Here is a 21,595-nt window from a genome sequence, read left to right on the forward strand (position 1 = left end):
TATGAAAAATTGACACCGAATATAATTGTGAATGTTTAGACATTAGTGACAGTCATAATTGTTGAAGTGCAGAGAAAAAATTGGATCTAACACAGAAGGGTTAAATAGTGTTAAAAATTTTCCCCCACATTCTAGAAAACTCCGCTTGTGGTGTGACCGAGTCCAAACTCATTCTGCTCGCCACACAACAGGCCAGTAAATCAGGAGATGAGGTGTTGGGGCAACAAATAACGACTTTATTCAGAAAGTCCAGTGTCTGCGAAGATGGTGGACTAATGTCCTAGAGAACCATCTTACCCAAGTCAGAATTCAGGCTTCTTTTATACTAAAAAGGGGAGGGGGTGTGGTTGGTTGCTGCAGACTTCTTGGTGTTGGAATCCTTTGTTCTTGCAGCTGTCCACATAGCTCAGGTCACCATGTTCCTGTAAACCTCCAGCAAGATGAATGTTATACTCTGTTCTGCAACTTCTTATCTCTATATGAATGGAAAAGTGTTATACCCTTAAAGGTCAGCCCCTTGAGAATGGGCTATCCTGTATGTTTCAGGCTAAAAGAAGCATTCTTACCTCGAAGCAAAAGCAATAGAATACAAAGGTTAAAGTAAAAGAAACAGATCTAATATGGAGTCAGATTTGTTCTTCCCTATTACAGTGGGACTTGATTTGCTGATGGGATACTCTTAACACTAATCCTGAGTGTGCCAAACTTTAGAAAAATGATCTATAATTGTATTTTATATTGCTAAACAATTAAGACATAAGATCTAAAATATACATAACGTATTATTTCAAAAAGCTGAAATTGGAACTTTTAAAATGAAAACTAACCATACAACCCAGAGGTTTCATGAGTCATTCTCTTTGGGAAACTCAGTGTATGGGCCACTAAGAGAGACAGAGTTAGAATCAGTAATAAAGGCAATAGTCAAATCCTGTCAGGTTTGTCCGACAGCACCCCTGCACCTTTGTCAGCATGTCTCCATTGGGACGGGGCAGATCGCAGTTGGGCAGGTGACAGAGTTGTCGTAAGTTCTGAATGAGCATGAGTGTAGCGCGAAGCCCTCAGATCCCAACATGCAACACTGCTCTGCTTATCTGCACACACAGCTGTGAGGCTCTAGCCTGGCCCCAAGAAGCAGCTTGTTATTTGTGACAACCCTGTGTGCATGGTACCTTCTTCCCCTACACCCACCCCCAGTGAGTCAAAGTTTAACACATTTAGTCTCATTTGTGCTGTGAGATTTAAGTGATCACTGATTTCACGCATTGCAGGGTCTCAAGATAGGAAAATGGGAGGGACCTGGAGGGTCTCAGTTTGGGGGAGGGTGGTCATGCAGAGAAAACCTGGGTAGTGAATTTGCTACCCAGTTTCCCAAGGAGAGCTGTGGTTCTCTTCCGTCCTGCCTCTGAGCTTTATTAATCAGCCGCAGTGCGGTGGGCGTGCTCCAGAGGACATGGAATTTATGTCCTTGTGCTCTTGCCTCTAGGAGCTGATGAATATACTTTCCTTGGGGAGAAAGTGCTCTCCACCTGTTTCCCCTCCTTGTAGTCATGATCAAGTCTCCCATCTTAGAACCAAATCACCCACGACCACCACCACCCATAAAACACCCTCTTCTTCATTTCTGCTCCCCATTTACTTAATTCCTCTCCTTCCCCTGCTTTTAAAACCCACTCATCAAAACAAAATGAAACAAACCCCCCCCAAAAAATCCTTCCTGGAATTTTCTAGAAAAAGACTTGACTGGAAGGCAGAGGGAGAACTTTCTAGCTTGTTTCTGTCCCTGCCCCCCCCCCCCCGCACTGTGTTTAGGTCTGGAATTAAGGGAGGAAAAGAGAATGCCTTAATGGATGTGCTTACTATGTTCTTCCTTTGAAATGATTTGCAGTACTAAAAGCATTATTAACAAACCATTCTGATCTTCCTCAAACTGAAAGTGGAGAAATAGTTATGATTCTTAATACTGTATTCCTTATAATCTGAGTATCTCAGTGAATGAAATGTTTTTAAAAGTGTTTTAGAGAATATGCTATTACAGATATATGTTATTGTATAACAGACTACCCCAAAACTTAGTGGCTTTAAACAAAACCCATTTTATTATACCTCACATTTTTGTGGGTTAGGAATTTGGACGGGGCTTGGCTGGGTGATCCTTCTGTCCTTCGTGGTGCCATCAGAGGTCACTCAGTAGTGTTTGGCTGGCAGATGGACTGTTCTCGAGGGTCCAGGATGGCTGCCATCTTGGCAGGGCTCAGCTGGGACTGTGGAGGATCGCACCTACTTGTGACCTCTCTAGCATGGCATTCTCAGGGGAGTCAGACTTAGATGGTTGCTCAAGGATCCAAGAGCAAGTGTTCTAACGAACAAGGTCTATACGACCTTTTATGACCCCATATTGGAAGTCACACAGCAGCACTTCTGTCATACTCTGTTGGTCAAGTGGTTACCCAGAATCAAGGAGAGGCAACATAGACTTCACCTCCTGATGGGAGGAATGTTGAGGAATTTGCAGCCACCTTGTATAATCACATGCACAAAGGAGACAGCTCTATTCTGTTCCGTGTTAGAAATTCATTTTGTGAGCCATGGCTTAGTAAATTAATTTTCTTCTGTTAGCCGTTTTTCAGAGTGCAGTATGTCCAAAATATTGTTCTCACCATTTGGAGTTTTATACTAGTGGCTCCCAGTCTTTTAGATTTTAAAGTCCAGTTTAAAAAAATTAGATGGATTGGGCTTCCCTGGTGGCGCAGTGGTTGAGAATCTGCCTGCCGATGCAGGGGACACAGGTTCGAGCCCTGGTCTGGGAAGATCCCACATGCCGCGGAGCAACTAGGCCCGTGAGCCACAACTACTGAGCCTGCGCATCTGGAGCCTGTGCTCCGCAACAAGAGAGGCCGCGATAGTGAGAGGCCCGCGCACCGCGATGAAGAGTGGCCCCCACTTGCCGCAACTAGAGAAAGCCCTCGCACAGAAACGAAGACCCAACATAGCCATAAATAAATAAATAATTAATTAAAATAGCTTAAAAAAAAATTAGGTGGATTGACGTAGGAAAACCAACTTTTTATTTTGCTAGGGAAGGTCATTTAAAAAAATAATAATAATTGCAACAACTACTCATTATACTCATTATACTCACTATCACTTCATAAAACAAAAGGCATGTTCACCTCAAAATAACGGGAAGGACATATGCTTAATAAATGACCTTCAAGTTGAATAAATTTATGAAAAAAGCATACTATTTTCCTTATTTTTCTCATTTCACTATAGGCTGGTGGAAACTTTCTCATGAAGTCTGTTCTCTAGATGTGCATTTGGGAATCACTCTTCTAGATAAAATTCTCACGTGTGCCATTCATCACATTTTCTTAGGACATTCAAGGTCTTATGGTTAGAATTTCAGATTTATATTAGTTCCATCAATTGCACACCTGTATCTGAGAGGTACTAGGGTTTGAGTTAAACCGCCTATGTTAAATTCAAATGAAATTAGCTAGGTTTTACTGATTATTTAAAATGTGTCTAGAACAATATAGTCTCATGGAGTTTCAGAATAAGATGCTGTAAGATTTGTTACCTATCAGGGATCAAATTGCAAATTAGTTCTAGAGGTAAGACTCATGCACATGAAATACTGACAAAAGAATACAATTCAGAATGTGGGTGAGAACATGTAGAAGTTACTCATGAAAACTAAAGTAGTTTGGGGCGTTCTCACAAAGAATGTGGAGGCAAAGTTCAAGGTACAGGATTTGGATGAAAGGCAAGAAAAAGATACTTCAGGTACAGTTAAGTGGATAAGGGTTCAAAGATAAGAATGACTATGATGTGTTTAGGGGATATTGAGGGATTGGGGGTAGGTCAATTTTTAACATGCCTTGTCTTAGAGGAGAAAATAAAATGAATTCAACATTCTTTGGGGGTTTTTTCTTGTTTTTGAGACATAATATAATAATTGACTAAAATTCCTACTTTTTTCTTACTCTCAAAGTGATCACATTTTTTCCTTCCTAATCTGAGAAGCAGATGGCTAACCGCTCATGCTAAACCCAAATCATTTATAATCATAACAAGAATAATCAGCCACTAAATAACAGCTTCAGTACTATGCATCAACACCTGACTATCTGGTGACCTTCCCTGAAACACCCAAGTGTACTTCTGACAGTTTGGGTTGAGGAACCTTTGTGTGATGTTTCATCCCTAATGGCAAAATAAATCTCAAGTGTCAAAAAGCGCTGCCCTGAATTCACCTCCGCTTCACCAGCAGTAATGGACTAGGGCCAATATCCATTAGTCCAAGGCCAATCCCGATATTTATTCACTCATCTTCCTGGACTGACAGCTTAGGTACTTGCCTATTTGAGGAAACAAAAGGTCATGTCGGAGCATCAGAAATCGACTACTGAATTTTCTCTTTACATCTTTGTTGGAGTTGATTACCATCTAGTCTGGTTTTTATTTTGGTATCTGCCACCTAAACTTAAACCAACAGCAACAAAGAAAATGTACACATAATTTTCCAAGAGAGAGTCTTGGAGGACTTGTGTGATCATTTTCATCAATATTGAAGAAGCACAGTGTGATCTTTGAGTCCATTTTCAGGCCTGTTTCCCTGCCGTGCACAGTCACGTCCCCAGAGTCTAGAAATGGCCTGAGATAAGCTACAGGAGTTCTTCTCTTGCAGGCCTTTCTGTTGCTTAAAATATCAAAAGATGTAACGTGGACATCGTTGAAAAATTATTTTCTTGTTCTGTTCCTCTAAAATACCAGTTCCTTTTGGATTTTTATGCTTTATTTGTTCACTGTGCTGATACACAAGAGACATCTGAAAAAAATCCTTTTATTGCTTGCAGTTATGCTTAAACTTGAGATTAATAAATTTCTCATAAGCCTGGTTTTCATGGGTTTTCTGGAAATAAGACACATGATAAGCACTCTTCTTCCTAAATAGCCCACTCTTTTGGTAGCAGAAGCCCTTTGCTAGTCTCTGTTATGTTTGTGGCTCTGGTTTCAGGGCAGTGGTGTCCATATTAGCGTGCTTGATGTTTTTCTGCTGTCTCTTTTCACTGCTCTCCCGTGCTGGTGTGTTTGTTCTAGTTTTTCTCCCAGTCCAGCAACGTTGTGCCCCTTGGCTCCTGTGATCGGCACTTGTCCTAGCTTCTCCCGCTGCCTCTGCGTCCTCACTGCTTCCCTGCTTTAGTCTCCTGTCCCCAGCTTTCATCATTACTGCTGCGCTGAGATTGCCCCTTCAGAGACCACTGGTGACCTCTTCCAAGACAAGCCCAAGGCTTTTCTAGGTTCCCAGCACGGCTACCGGCAAACTTTTGCTCAAAGCAGGGGTCTGCCCACTATAGCCCACAGGCTGAATCTGGCCCTCTGCCTGTTTTTGTCAATGGTTTTATCGGAACACGGCCCTGCCGATTTGCTTACATGTTACCTATGGCTGCTTTGGTGCTGTAACATCAGAGTTAAGTAGTTGAAATGAAGCAAGTGGCATTAATACCCCACTCGGGAACCAACCCATCAGTGGCTCCCCTTGTCTATGTTATTAATTAAAATTGGGATTGACATATAGACACTAATATGTATAAAATAGATAATGAATAAGAACCTGCTGTATAAAAAAATAAATAAAATAAAATTCAAAAATTCAAAAAAAAATTGTTTTGGCTTGTTATTTAAGGATTTTCTCTATCCAGCTTAATTGTACTTCTCCACACGTCCAACCCAGCCGCTTTAACTTACCCTGCTCACCTTCCAACCTACTCGTGCTATTTCCCACTCCAGACCTTCCCCAGCGCCGTTGTATGTGTCTGAGCGCAAGCAAACATGCCATTCTGCCCATCTCCTTATTCATATTCTTCTTGGGTTTTTTTTTGAGGCTCAACTCAAGCCCTGCTTCCTTCATGAACTATTTCCTGATAATCAGCTATATTGATCATCGCGTTATGGATTTGCATCTACTGCCCTATTCTGCCCTATTACACATGATATTACGAGGGTTACTGATGTGAACTTCTTCCTCACATGTTTAAGACACTGGCCCTGTCACAGCTGCCCCCCTCTTGGACGCCTTCTCTTTATTAATTTTATTGTGACCCATCCCAAACCCGAATCCTCAATGTCAATTCCCACTCTTCCTTGCCTCACCCCTTAGTTTACAAGAACTGTGGGCCCTGACTACTAACAGTACTTCGAGCCTTGCCCCTCTTCTCCAGGTCTACCACGCCCCAGCCTTAGATCAGGCTGCCTTCATTCCTTCCCTGGGCTACTTCTCAGTGATATTTCAACAGCTGGTTTCTTTCCGGGGCGGGGACCAAGGTGAGGAGAGTGAGGTGCCTAGAGCACAAATTTAAGGAAGCACTCATTCTCAGGGTTGTGCAAATGCAGAGTTAGCGCTTGAGAGTGAGTGCTTCCTTAAATTTTGTGCTCAGGGCACCTCAGAACTTGATTGCCTCACCCTGGTTTGGGCCTTCCTCTCCCCTCCCCTCTCCTCTCTCTTTCCCTGGTACAGTTTATCCTCCACAGGGCTGCTGAAATGATCTTTTCAGGTGTGGTTGATGCCCAATATGTTTTTGAGTTTCCCAGAGGATAAAGGCCAACTCCTTGGGTGGACTTCAACGTGTCTTCGGGCCTCATCTCTCGCCACACTCTCCTCTGCACATGAATTCTGCAGTCCAGCCATCCTGAACCACCTAGAGGCCCCTTAGTGTGCTGTGCTTTGACACACCTTCAGAACTTTGAACGTAATCTTCTTCCCTCCCCTGGAATTTCCCCCTCTTACTTGGAGAATTCTTTTTCATTGTTCAAAACTCAGCATGATCCACCATTACCTTCTGTGGGGAGCTTTCCAGATTCCCTGGAATTAATTAAGTCGCTCCTTCCTTTTCCCCCTTAAGCATAATGTACTCACCTTAATTATAGCATGTGTTTCATTTAATGGTAATTAACTTTTTGCATGTTTTTAATCTCCCAGGAAACCAAAGGTTCAGAGCCCAGGCTTCATATTAGAACAGTTTGGGGAGTTTTTTAAAAGTACTGTTGCCTAAGCCCTACCCCAGAACCAGAATCTCTGGGTGTGGCCCGAGCATCAGTGTTCTTTTCCCTAAAGCTCCCAGATAGTCTGATGTGCAGCCATGGTCTGAAAGCACCACACGTGGCTGTGAGCTGCCGAAAGGGAGGGCCTTGTCCCTTCCCTGTTTGCGGACATCTCCTCCCTCCCCTTTCCTCATACCATACAAGATGCCTGGCTTTCCGCAGGAGCTCAACCAAGAGCTGTGGAATGAATGATCACCTGCTTCATTGGTTGGCTCAGTGATGGGCTATTGAAGAAAGGGCTCAGTTAATTACCACCTCTTTCCCTTAGCACAGGCCTGGGAGTGGGGGAAGTCTGCGGAGACAGGGATCCCACTGGTGTGGAACTGATGTGTGATATCCGTGGCGCACCACAAAGTGACTCACTGTAATGCTCTTAATTCCCAAGACTTGTTTCTTTATTGCTTTGCAAACGAAGGGGGCTATAATTGCCCTTTTTGGGGACTGCAGAGCCATACATGCAAAAATATTTTTTATGCAAAAATATTTAAATATCTCTTTCCGTATCCAATGGGCATGCTGTATACTGGCCATTTGAGGAAGGATTTTAGAAAATAGATTGGGCTTTCTTTTCAAGACTGTCCTTCTGCATTTGGCTCATGAATTCAGTGGATGTGTCCTTGGGCCTTCATAGGCTGTTTGGTGCCCAGGTGGACTTAAGCAACAAGTGGTAATTATCCTTGATATGGCATTACCTGCCTACACAAGCAGCTACATCAGTCTCTGCCTGGACCGACAGACTTAATTGTCAGACTTTCCAAATGTAAAGTCAGAGATGTGCTATAGACTGTGCCTGATACTTATAGTTCCTTCTGGCAAAGGTGAGCTGACTTTTGTTGCAAATGTTCTCTATTGCAAATTAGAGTTTTGGTCTTTTTCATTTGTCCATGTGCCTTTGATACTAGTACTTTCTTTACTTTTATTTGATTTTCCGAAAGTCCACAGATGCATTTGAACACACAATGGCCCTTACCTGTGGCTAGTAAAAATAGTAGTAATAGGAAGAACTCAGGGGTTGGTTTTAGGAGAAACGTATTGATTATTTACTTAAATAGTTTCAAGTTGCAAAAGAATAAGTCTTTGAGATTTAAAAAATTAGATTACACTTCCAGAGCTGTTTCAGGTGGCTTCTATTCAGAACTTGAGCTGAGGGAGGCCAAAATCTGTCATTTTACTTCTATACCACTCCAGAGCCCCTCCCCTTTTTCCTGTTGCCTGTTTTCCATCACCATTTTGTTCTCCCCTTTTCTCTCTTTCCCTCACACCAATAGTTATATTAGTTGTTGTTTCTTTATTGAACAACTGTGTTTCACACAGTGCTTAGTGCTTTAACCCACTTAATCCCTGAAAGACCCTGTGAGGGGGTATTACTATTAACTCCATTATACAGAGGAGAAAATTGAGGCATAAAGAAATAAAGCAACTTACCCAGGATCAAACAACTAGTAAATGGTAAAGCAAAAATTCAGATCTAGTCCATGTGTTTCAAGAGCCTGGGCTCTTAACTATTTGCTGCTTGATTCAAAGTTCAGAGTGGTAAACAGTAGTGGAATGAAGATGAAGGATATTGCATTTGGTTACAAAACAACAACAACAACAAAAAAGTTTTTCTGCTTCCCCCGTCTCAACCCCTATTGCTTTAATAATGGGTCCACTTCTCAGCACATTCAATGGAAGAATCCAATAGAATAAATACTGAACTTGAGATTTTATGTTATCATTTCTAATTCAAGTACATAATTTGAAAACAGTAAGAAAGAGAAATAGCAAGTTGTAGATAAAGAGGAAGATGCTGCAGCCTTCTTCGAACTGAGTGGGTGCAAGGGCAGGTGGGGAGGCACAGTGGTCCCTGGAATCAGCCTCTTACAAGCTGCAGTGGGGTCTGGCCGAGGGATGGCCACACTCATAGCTCACCATTTTGGGGGTCCAGGAGCAGCGACCATAGGGCAGCAGCTGTGAAAGCTTCCACATCAGTGGGTGGGTGGGGAGGATCCATAAGAGGCCAGCAAGGGAGATAGGTCCCCCTCCTCCCCCAGACAGACAGAAGAGAGAGGCTGGTTCAGTTTTATGGGGCTGACCGTCATCTACCATTTGACACAGAGGAAGCTGAAAGACTAGCCTGACAGCTTACAACTAGTTCTAGGGAGACTAGAACTAGTCCTGGATATCTTGGCCCTCATTCCAGGGATTTTTCCAGTACACAGTGGGGGAAAAAAAGGAATCTTGGAGGAAATGGGGGAAAGGAAGGTTGTGAGTGCTGGAATTGATCTTAAGGAGATGCTGTTTTAGTGTTGGCTTTAGTGATAAGATAAACCACCTGATGGGTAATTGTTGACTCTTCCAGTGGCTGTGCAAACCTGATTTCTTTAAGCACAAAGAATGTCTTCAGGGGTCCTCTGAGGCAAGGTAGACACCCCATTATGTAATTAAATCCAGACTGGTAATTGGTCAATAAATGGAAAAGTTGGTAAAAGCAGGAAACCATGCAACATAAGTGTAGGGACTTAAGCACTGTGTTTTAACATATGGGCTTGTATTCATTCGACCCTCTTCTAGTGCAGGAGCAAAGACGCCCTTTGAATAGGGAGCTTCAAAACTGAAGTACCCCATTGTCTTTCCCGCATCTCCATAGCCACCATGTGGCTTTGATTTTCAGTTTTAATTTCTTTAATATGCCACCATCTAAGCACAGAATCTTTGATCTTTATGATTTTTCTCGGTCTTTTAGAGTTGGGTTGCTCACATTTATTTAATAAATTTTATTTAATGTAATTTATTTAATATAATTTAATAAATGTTATTTACTATTTATTTAATAAATATTTAATATACAGATGTTTAAGACATTTATTTAATAAGTGTATTAAGTATTTACTTTTGTAACTCATCTTCCCCAAGTCTTTCTTTTTTTTTTAATAAATTTATTTATTTTTATTTATTTATTTTTGGCTGCGTTGGGTCTTCGTTGCTGAGCGCAGCCTTTCTCCATTTGGGGCGAGCGGGGGCTACTCTTTATTGCGGTGCACAGGCTTCTCATTGCGGTGGCTTCTCTTATTGCAGAGCACAGGCTCTAGGCACGCGACCTTCAGTAGTTGTGGCACGTGGGCTCAGTAGTTGTGGCTCACGGGCTCTAGAATGCAGGCTCAGTAGTTGTGGCACACGGACTTTGTTGCTCCATGGCATGTGAGACCTTCCCAGACCAGGGTTCAAACCCATGTCCCCTGCATTGGAAGGCAGATTCTTAACCACTGCACCACGAGGGAAGTCCCACCCAAGTCTTTCTTAAGTTAGTTTTTAATAGGAGTAGCTCCCATTCCTTTCACACTCATGTCTCATTATTTATGTTACTGATGTTTAATTGGATACATAACTAATAAGGGCAGAACTCACATAAGCAGGTTGGATATAAGCCCAGTAAGCCTAAAGCACTTATTGGAAGCAGAGGGAAGATGGTAAATAATTCTCAGTGTGTTTGTGGGAGGGTTGGTTAATCCATTGAGTTGGTTAAGTAAGAATTGGCTAAGTTGGTTTCTACTATGGGTATAACACAAGCTGATGGTAGAAAACCCTATCTTTGGGACAATAAATGCACCTGCCTCTTGTGTAATATCTAAAAAATAATGAGCATGATTTAGGAAATAAAGCATTTTTTCTCAATCCTGTGACTATGATAGATGATATTATATTATTCTTTTCAACAGCCATCTCCAGAACTGTCATTGTTACTCTTAAAGATTTATTTTTGACTTAAAATTTTATTTTAACCTAAGAAAATCCCCTTATAAAAGGTGAGGGTGAGCATTGCCGCATGGAGATTATTTATCATTGAATTCAGAACACTATCATGGAATTTTTTTTTATTGAAAATCAATCTGTTAATAAATGGTGGGATGAATTATAGGATAATGCATTAGCCACGGATAACTGAAGTGCTTAAAACAATTTTTTAAAAAACTATTGGCTAAAATTATTATGAGAAAAAACACTCTATTCTATTTCTTAAAATTGTTCTGTTTAGTTTAAATGTGGTTTAAAATTCTACGGGGAAAAGACGTGTGCCCCCTTAGGGATTGTCAGAAAGAATCAAAAGCAGCTTAGCAAGGAGACAGAAATGGAAATGTGACATTTGTCAGGGGAAGTAAGGGTACGATTAAATAGAATGGAATCAGCTCCCATGTTAGAAAGTCCCTTAATGGGGAAGTGATGCTCGAGGCCTCTTTCTGTCTTCTGAGAAACCTGGACCGAGAGGCTGGCCGGCCAAGGATGTCCTGAGCCCCAGCTGTGGTAGGAGGAGAGTGAGTTTCAGGTCACATTTATTTCTCAGGCCAAGCTCAACTTCCTGACAGCCCAGCTGAATTAAAGCCTTCATTAGATTCATGAAAGGATCTGAGAATCACAGCCTGGCCTCTCTGCACTGGAGGTCTGCCTCTAGCTAGTGAAAGGAAAGCAGGTCCTAGGAGAAGCACAGAGTTTCTGCTTGCCCTTAGGAGATCTCCAACTCATGTAGGGAGATCTTGCTTGTTCTGTGTCTTTGGAATTAAATATTCTGTAGCCTGCATCTCCCCCCCTCAAATATGTATTAGACAAATACAAACTTTAAGTAAAAAAAAAAAAAAAGGGGGGGGGGTGGTTAGAGCACACCAGCCTAAAAAGTGCTTTCAAATTCTAAAGTGCACACAGATCACGTGGGAACCTTGTTCAAATGCAGATTCTGAGTCTGTAGGTCCGGAGTCGAGCCTTAGAGTTTGCATTTCTAGCAAGTTCTCCCCAGGATGCCAGTGCTGCTGCTGCAGGGGTCATACTCTGAGGAACGAGGATCTAGAAGACCTGATTTCAAGTACTGGCTTCTCTCAACCTCAGTTTCCCCACCTGTAAAATAAGGGACTTTGGACTAAAATCCTTTTAAATTCTGACCATCAGCAGCATCATGAGGAGAGGAGAACAGAGAAGGCTGGTCCATGTTAAGAGCTTATCCCTGCTCTCAGTTTTCAAGGACTCCCTATCACAACATCGTGAGGACAGAATGGAAACAGGAAAACAAACGAGGCAGGGATCCAGAGCGTTTCCACTTTTATTCACATCATGACTTTGCCGACATTCAAAGGTTTGGTTTTAATTAGATTACATGATGAAAAAATGAATTTTCTAATTCAGCTGTTTGTCTCAAATAGACTATTGGGTAGGCTTAGTTCTGTCCATAGCATGCCCAATGCAAGAGTCTAATTGCCAATAGCAATCCCATGTAGGCACAAAAGGTTATTATGTTTGGATCTGAAACGTATTTTTAGCCAGAGTTGAAGTGAGATACAGCTTGATACTATTTTCTTTCTAAACCTGTCAGTTGTGGAGGAATTTAATACTACCTTGAAATGTTTCTTATCCTTCAGAATTCTCTCAGATGTTCCCTTCTCAGCGAAACCTCTTCAGAGGCCACAGTCAGAATTAGTAGCCATCTCCCAGGCCTCTGCTCGGCCTGTGTCTCCCTCCCTGAATTATGAGCTCCTTAAGCCGTCTTGATGGAGCAGAAAGGGAGTTCAGGGACTTGGAGCCCAGGTTCCTGAGTGCACTGTCCTGTCCTGATTGTGTGTCCCCAAGAGGCCATGGAAGGTTCTGCCCCGCTCTGTATTGGCACTGTTCAGTGGGGCTGTGGGACGTGTTGTGTGAAATAATGGGTTTGAAACTGTTTCGCTTCTCTCCTGGATTAGAGTAGGCATCAGATGAAGGTTTGCTAACTTTTCCCTTCCCTAAGGTCAGGGATCATGACTTACAAATCCCTGTATTTCTGGCACTTCAGGGAAAGTCATGCATAGCGGGTGCTCAATAAATTCTTTAAAATTGAATTTAATAGACTTGCTTTTTAGGGAGCTTGGGTGTATTTATTTTAGGCATAGAAATAATAGCAATGGGAGAAATAACTGTTTGGTTTTCCCCTATTCGCTGATGGTGACTGCTTTTCTGAAACATATGAAATGTATTTTGAAGAAGTAATTAAAATTCTGAGGGAGATTTATTTCTGGTTTGCTTAGTTTAGAAATCCTAAACACAAGAAGAGAAAAGATAAACACTTCATAGGAAAAGAGAAACTATATTTAACAGGCAATTCCTGTAGGGTATCCATTTTTATATATGTATAAGCTTTCTGGAAGAATTAGAAAAAATTTTGACAATAGTTACCTTTGGGAAGAGGATCAAGGGTGGGGGAGAAAACTTTTGTTTTCATTTTATACATTTCTATGTGGCTTGAATTATTGGCTATGTAGGCATATTTGGGAGATATATATATATATATATATGTATACACATATGGGGGAATTGAATGATGGGCCATTTTTATTTTACTCTTTTATATATTAAAACTATTCATAAGTATTATCTTTACATTTTATTTTCAAGTGGCTTAAGTACAAGGTGCTAATAATAAATGAGGGTTTTCTGCCCCTTGTCAAGTCACTAAGCCATCTCCATCACAGGAGTCAAGGGCAAGCTCAGCTCTCTCAGCCTTTACTGCCTCTGAGGTTGAAGAAGCTCCCGGGGTGGGGCTGTGTCCTCATGCTACTGCTGGGTGGGGGAAAGGTGGCATCCAGTTACGAGCCCTTAAAGTGCTGGAATCATCACTTCGTAAAGCTCTGATCTGGCTTAGCAGTGACACGGTTGCAGGTGACTGCCCCGAAGAAGGGGATGACGGGATATGAGACCTGCCCAGAAGAAGCACCATCCCTCCTGCGCCAGAAAAGCAAGGGAGTCATAGCACCTCCTTTGGAACATAGCGCAGGAGCCTATTCTTTCTAGCAAGCGATTGGATTTTCATTTTTGCTCTGGCACCACCCAGCTGTTTGCAGTATCAACTCTCTTACCTCCCTGACCAAGAGTCAGGAATGTGTCCATCTGGAATATCTGAGAATGAGTAGCGCATCCCTTGCCACATGCTCGGGGAGGACAAAGCAGCATTTCCCCCTAGCGCCCGTCTATCATTTTCTGCTACCCCAGACTTAACTCTTAATTCTATGAGGGTAGTGCCCAGGGAGAAGGCACCTCAGAGACATTTGAGGTACTGCTTTCAATTTTAGATGTTACTGCCACGTAGGAGCCTGGACAAACTGGGATGTTTTCACAGGAGGGCAGCCAGGATGGCTAAAGGAGTCATAAGCACATTGTACAAAGAGCTGCTGTCGGATTGGGATGTAGTTGCCACTCACTTTTCTGTGGTCAAATCATTAACTTCCCTATACCTCAGCTTCCCTACCAACGAACTGTGCTCCCAGAGTATTAACCTGAAAGGCTGGTCGTGATGTTAATTCATGCAAACGTTTAGAACTGGCAAGGGTTCCACAAGTGCTAGGGACCACTTTTTGTTCCTGGGGCTAGAGCTACAAGAAAGATTCCCAAATCTTTTGACGACAGAAGCCACGGGCCACTCCTGATGGATGGAGCTCACTTTCTGATTTGTAGGCATTTTTAAAGACAAACATTATCATAAAGCAGCTTAGCTACTGATGATTCTTCTGAGAGGCATGAGTGGCAAACTCAAGCCTCTTAGGCTATAAATAAGAGATATGCTGCGTATGCATTTCCCTGGGTGAATCTGTCTGCTTTGGGGATTCCTTTGCCTTGTGCTGATACAGTCTTTAAATTGTCTTCTGGACCTGCACTGGGCCTCATGATATGAGTAATCTCTTGATTGAGAAGGATGATCTGTGTATGGTCAGCCCCATAGTACAGAGAAAAATATGCCACCCCCAGCCAGGCAAAGGATGACCACCCACCTCTTTGCAGTACCCCAGTCTAAATAAAAAACAGCTTCTGTTTTGTCTTATTGTATAATTGCTCCAACGTTCGCCACTCCCTGTAGCTGTCTGTACTCAGCTATCTGCAAAGCAGCATCTGCAGACTTTGCCAAATGTTCTCCTTCTGGGTCTCATATTAATTCATTAACTCTGTTAAGCAAACGATTTCTGGTGAACGTTTAAGTAGAATATTTCCCTAACTAATCTAAAGCAATAATTAAAGCAGCGTTTTTTAGCTTGTGACTCAGATGCTGCTGAGTGTCTTGAACATGCCTTTGAGAAGGGACTAGTCAAATGGTGCTTTGGTGAAGCAAAGGAAAAAGTAGAAATGGGTAAAATATGGCAGCTTTTTAAAAGCCAAACTTTCATTTATTAATTATACCATTTCCCCTAGACATTGTACACCCTTTTAGAAACCTCCCGGAAGTAACATTTGCCATACCTAATATTATTTCATCCTGCAGAAGATTCTGGACAGACCTTATGAGGGCTTGGTTTTTTAGAAGAAGCAAGTGAATTAGAAAATTCAACTGTATACTCAGTGATGCCAAGAGGGACCCTGAAGGGGATCCGCTTTGACCCGGGAGCCCTTGACTCAGTCTCCAATCTTGGCCTTGTTGCGGCGCCAAGCTGGGCATTCGGACCAAAGGTGACACAGCCATGAGTCAACCAGCAGGAATCTTCTGTGTGGAGACCCCTCCTTGTGCTTGCCTGCTGGGTACCCATCCCCACAAGGCTGGTGAGAATGTGACTGTTTCGTCTTTTGCCCTTGCCACTGGCCCTGGAAGCCAAGGTAGCCCACAGAGCTTGCTTTCCAACTTGAAGGCTGATCCATGTGTCCTGAAGGATCTGTTATTAAAGGAATATTTTTCCCATGTAAAATTCTGGAATGTATCTTGTCCCTTGTTCACTTGCTGTTACACGTGTCGCTTACTCCCAGTCTCTGACGTGTTTCTTTGTTTTCTGTGTGTTGCAGGCAGCATAGTGTACCTCGGGATGATGGTGGGGGCGTTCTTCTGGGGAGGATTGGCAGACAAAGTGGGAAGGAAGCAGTCTCTTCTGATTTGCATGTCTATCAACGGATTCTTTGCCTTCCTTTCTTCATTTGTCCAAGGTTATGGCTTCTTTCTCTTCTGTCGCTTACTTTCTGGATTCGGGTAAGGTTTTTTTCTTCATATTTTATAGTAATGTGTTTATTCTACATAAAAACATAATGTGCATGCTTTCTAGAGGTCCTCATTACCAAGAAATTATCCCTTAATGCATCTCCTTTCCCATCTTTGTGTCAGCCCATAATGCTGGTTCTTAGAAATATAATTATCAACCTTTAAATCCAGAAGAGAAGGGAACACACATCTTTGTTCCCGTGGCTGATTCTTTTAGTGTTTTATGTCTAGGAAATGGGTATTGTTTTCAAAGAAATGCTGTTTCTATGGCAGTAAGTATTCATAAATGTATTTTTTTTTCTTCTGAAAATTTAATTTAAGCAAGAAATAGCTCTGGTCCTATCTGTTATGAACGAATTAAAGGTTCAAACCATTCAAGTATGCTCTTAAATCCAGCATGAGAGTGTCTCAGGTAAATGTTGTTTTATTGATCTATGTTAACAGCATATTTAACTAGGTAGGAAGCCTGCTTCTTGAGATGCGCAATAGGTTCTTTTTGTAAGTTCCTGACTTTTGTTGAATTAACAGGAGTTGTGCTATTGCCAAGTGCAATGGTTATGTAGTTATTTTTGTTAAAGAACTCGAAGCACTTATTACTAGACTAAGTGAATCCACAGCTTAGGAAAACCCAGTAGCTCAATTAGGAGATCCAAGAAACTCTGCTTTGGTAAGAAAAAAATAGTGAAAATATAAAATTTCTGATTCATGCTTGAGTACTTTGTTTTCATTAGAGACTTTCTTTCTGAGGGGTCTAGCATAAGATGAATCTATAGGAATAATATAAAATGAAATAAAAATGCATAAAGAAAGGGCAGGAGGCTGTGCTGGGTTATGAATTTGAGAAGCAGATCAGTTATGGTGGTTGATGATGGCGGTACCCACACAGCAAAGCACAGTTTTGCCCAAAGAGAAGATCAGAAAACTGCAACCCATCTCTCTTAATTACATATAGTAGTACTTTAAATCAGAGCTAAGATTAGTAGGAACATAAGGCATCAAAGGGAAAGACTGTGTAAGTGGGTTATTTCAAGAGTACAGAGATTTCCCCGTGCAGACTAATGGGTCACTTTTATAATTCATTCAAAACATTGTTACTTTTTTATATCATTTTCTGCCACAAGATTTGTGCACATATTGAGATTGGAGGATTATCCACAGATTTTTCTGATATTCTTTTTTTGCCTTCTTATAGCCTCTCCTGTGCTACATTCTACACACAGTGGGCACTTTGCAAATACGTGACTAAGTTGCACTAATTTCAGGCGATTTCCTTAGAGTGACGACACTCCACTAAACCAAGAGAGTTGGAAAGTTTGGGAAAGAGTGATAATATTTTTTCCCTGGAGAAAAATGATCGGAATCAATAATTTGCTTTGTATTGATGGGGAAAGAGGGCTTTTCCTTAACAGAAGGGACCTTTGGTGCTCGGGGCTCTGTGTGAGACTGGCTACATATGTCATCCTTGGGGAGGAATTTGGATCATGGATTCAAGGAGCTGCCCCAGATCTAATGCTGAGTGAATTGAGATACCTGAGGAAGAACAGGTGTTATCTGGGGCTATTTGTTTTCAGCCTTTCTCAGGGTCCATAGCATAAGACATTCTTGCTACCAGGAAAGCCTCCTTTTGCTTTCTTTTACTTACATACTACCACTAGCCTGTCAGGAGAAGACTAATAGCCGAAGTTCTGAACTTTCCAGTCCTTTCCGTTCACAGTCTTATCCAGGAAATGTCGATGATATCCACAGACTCAAAAGTACCCAACTGGGCTTCCCTGGTGGCGCAGTGGTTGAGAATCCGCCTGCCAATGCAGGGGACACGGGTTCGAGCCCTGGTCTGGGAAGATCCCACATGCCGCGGAGCAACTGGGCCCGTGAGCCACAACTACTGAGCCTGCGCGTCTGGAGCCTGTGCTCTGCAACAAGAGAGGCCGCGATAATGAGAGGCCCGCACACCGCGATAAAGAGTGGCCCCCGCTTGCCGCAACCAGAGAAAGCCCTCGCACAGAAACGAAGACCCAACACGGCCATAAATAAATAAATAAATAAATAAATAAATAAAAAGTACCCAACTGTGGTCAAATTATTATGGCAATTTTAATTGCCAGTCTGGACGATGACATGGTCAACCCAGTTGACTGCAGAGAAAAGGAACATTCTGGTGGCTGCAAAATACTCCAAACTAAGGGACTGTCCAGAAGCCAGTTCAAGGGCAGTACAGAGACAGAGACTGTCTGAGTATATTCCTGACATCATCCTCTTCTCTATTGCAGACAAATCATTCTTCAGCCAGCAGCTCAGGGCTGCAGACCTCTAAATAAGATAATTTACCTGGCAAAGCACAGACTGTGTATTGCTGACTCAGCTAGGCTCTGTAAATTGTGCTACCAGAGGCTAATGCACCGTGTGCCTTTGCAAAGTTGGCACAGGGTTGGGAGTCCAGAAACCCAAGTCCACCCTATCCCTGCCCTTTACTGTGAGACCTTGGGAAAGTCCCTCCGGCTCTCCAACCTGCTTCAGCTTTTGGAAAAGAGAGATAATGGTACTTCACATCCTACGCTGGGGTATGAGGATCAAGTGAGATGATGTGTTAAAGTACAGGGTAGGGAAGGAAATTCGGGATAATGTCTAGAAACATCCCCCCACCCCCACCCCATTTGGCATTCCTGCTCTTTCTTTGTTCTTCCTCCCATTCATTCAGCCAAGCTGTCCTGTGCTCCTTGCCTCAGAGTGACAGCAGAGGGTGAGGGGAAAAGAGGCCTCTTTCTGACTTTGAAATGTCAAGTCTCGCCCAAGAGGGAAACAGAAAAGACTAATCATGGGCAAAGACTTGGGAGAAAACAGGCGACTAAAGTGGAGCATCCCTGCTTTCCAGAATAGATGGAGATTCCCTAGGCTGGGGGTGGGACTGAGGGGAGTGATGTGAGCTTACTCACCAAAACACCCAGAACCTTGTGGGATCCAGCAGCTGAGGAGACCTGAGAAATGCAGTTGTTAAGGGAAATGAAGAAAGTGATCTCTCTTCCTTGGCTGAGTTTCTGGGTCTTGTTACCTACTCGTAACATGTGGAGTGCTACCCTGATGACAGAGGGGTTTTCTCAGCAGCTAGGGTTCATCTGGACACCCTGTCTGTGAATCTCAGGGAAGTCTCAGCTGAGTCTCTGTTTTCTCCAATTCCATTCCAATTCAACTCAAAAAAACACTTTCACACCTGCTCTACCCCTGAAACCACTGGGGACCTTTCACAGATATAGATGAGACCTGGCCCCCAGATGCTTCCCATCTGCTTGTAGAGGGAAGACACACAGACAGCCCTCCCATTCTCCACCTGCTAAGAACTCATCAGTGCCCTAAGAGAGGCAGCAGCAAGGGGCATGGGAGACTCACAGAAGAAGGAGAAAACAATGACAAAATTGTGAATGAAAAACCATTTTCCACTTGAAGGTTCTTCTTGTTTTTAACGGCATGTAATGTTTAAACCCTTTTTACACCCATTACTTATATACTGAGTACATAAGCAGCTGAAGTTTGACACAGTCCCTTTTTATTTAAACGTTCTTAATTAAAACTCAAGCCGGAGCTTCCCTGGTGGCGCAGTGGCTGAGAGTCTGCCTGCCGATGCAGGGGACACGGGTTCGAGCCCTGGTCTGGGAGGGTCCCACATGCCGCAGAGCAACTAAGCCCGTGAGCCACAGCTACTGAGCCTGCGCGTCTGGAGCCCGTGCTCCGCAACGGGAGAGGCCGCGACAGTGAGAGGCCCGCGCACCACGACGAAGAGTGGCCCCCACTTGCCGTAACTAGAGAAAGCCCTCGCACCGAAACGAAGACCCAACACAGCCAAAAATAAATAATAAAAATAAATAAATTTTAAAAAACTCAAGCCAAAGAATTAAGACTTTGATCCTGGAGACCTTAAATAAGAGATCTTGACATATGTACACTAGCAAATGTAAAATAGATAGCTAGTGGGAAGCAGCCGCATAGCACAGGGAGATCAGCTCGGTGCTTTGTGACCACCTAGAGGGGTGGGATAGGGAGGGTGGGAGGGAGACATAAGAGGGAGGGGGTATGGGGATACATGTATACGTATAGCTGATTCACTTTGTTATACAGCAGAAACTAACACACCATTGTAAAGCAATTATACTCCAATAAAGATGTTAAAAAAAAAAAGCTATATGGAAAAAGTCAAACTTTCCCACAAAAATAAATAAATAAATAAATAAGAGATCTTGTTATTTTTGTTTACTAGGCAGCTCCCTCCATCCACATCTGATCTGGTTTTGAATTGAGGAAAACCAGATGACCAAGGAAATAAGGTTTTAGAATGTCGGGAATTTTTCTGTCGTGAGCCTCTGGTGCTCAGACCCTGCAGCGCTCCACACATTTCCCAGGAGTGTCAATCTTGCCATCCTTTCTGCTTCATAGGATCTTCTCCCTGAGCCCTCAGCACTCACGATCTCAGACAGGCCATCCTGAGACCACCCCTCCCGGTGACTCTCACCACAATCCCTTGGTATGTCTTCTTGGTAACACTGATTGATGCCCTCAAATATTTGCTTCTTGTGTGTTTCTTTCTTTCCTCCATGAGCATGTGAATTCCAAGAGGGCAGAGATTGACAAGATAGGTCTGTCTGCTCTTTACTGCTTAATTGCTCAAGGCAAGGTGGGCGAGGATACTGTAAAGGACACCAGTCAAGACAGCAGTGGAATAGTCTGACCGGCACAGACCTACGGCCATGGTGTTCCTAGAAATTAAATAGATAGGAAGTTTACTGAAGTCTTACTTGATCTATATAAGGGGAAGAGGTCTAGATCAAGTAACCAAAAGCTTAATTTGCATCATAAAAACAGAGAGGCATGGCCCCTCAGTCAATTCCCAGACTTGAGCCCATTTACAGACCCAGAACCCCTTGAATGAAGAGGAGACTGGGTCTCCTGGTGGAAGGACCCTGGTACATTGCTGAAAGTTTATACTGCTCATCTTTCTCCCAGCCTTCCCCAGAAGGACCTGTATATAGCCTTTTACCAGGGTAACTGCATGAGGAAAAAGGAAATCCTCAGACTTTTCAGGGCTTACTAGGCACTGGCTCTGAACTGACATTAATTCCAGGAGACTCAAAATGTCACTGTGGTCCACTAGTCAGGGTAGGAACTTACGGAGGTCAGGTTGTCAATGGAGTTTGAGCTCAGGTCCATCGCACAGTGGGTCCAGTAGGGACCACAGGATGGTTATTTCCCAGTTCCAGAATGCATACTTGGAATAGACGAAGCAACTGACAGAATCTCCACGTTGGTATAGCGCCCGTCCACCAGTTCCACACACTGGGCATTTCAGAGGAGGAAGAGAATTTCTGGGTCACAGTCCAAACCCTTCATTTTACAGATTAAGGTTCAGTGATGGAACCAGGAATGACACAGCCAGGACTTAAGTTGCAATGAAGTCCTTTGAACTAGCCACACTATAAACAAGCAAACCGTGCATTCTGAATCCAAGGTTAAGACGCCTTTGTGTTGATTTTCTTGCAAATGCCACAGGCTTCC

At 42.9% G+C, this 21,595-nt stretch overlaps 1 protein-coding gene across 1 annotated transcript in view; it reads left to right on the forward strand.

Moving 5' to 3' along the window:
- SV2C (synaptic vesicle glycoprotein 2C) overlaps positions 1–21,595 on the forward strand; it is a 251,350-nt gene that overhangs the window by 112,287 nt on the left and 117,468 nt on the right. Inside the window, exon 3 of the mRNA XM_082376648.1 lies at positions 15,865–16,045. Coding sequence (XP_082232774.1) covers positions 15,865–16,045 — 181 coding nt within the window. The remainder of the gene's footprint in view (positions 1–15,864; positions 16,046–21,595) is intronic.

This window comes from Balaenoptera borealis, assembly GCF_965194805.1.
Source record: "Balaenoptera borealis genome assembly, chromosome: 2".
Lineage (NCBI taxonomy): Eukaryota > Metazoa > Chordata > Mammalia > Artiodactyla > Balaenopteridae > Balaenoptera > Balaenoptera borealis.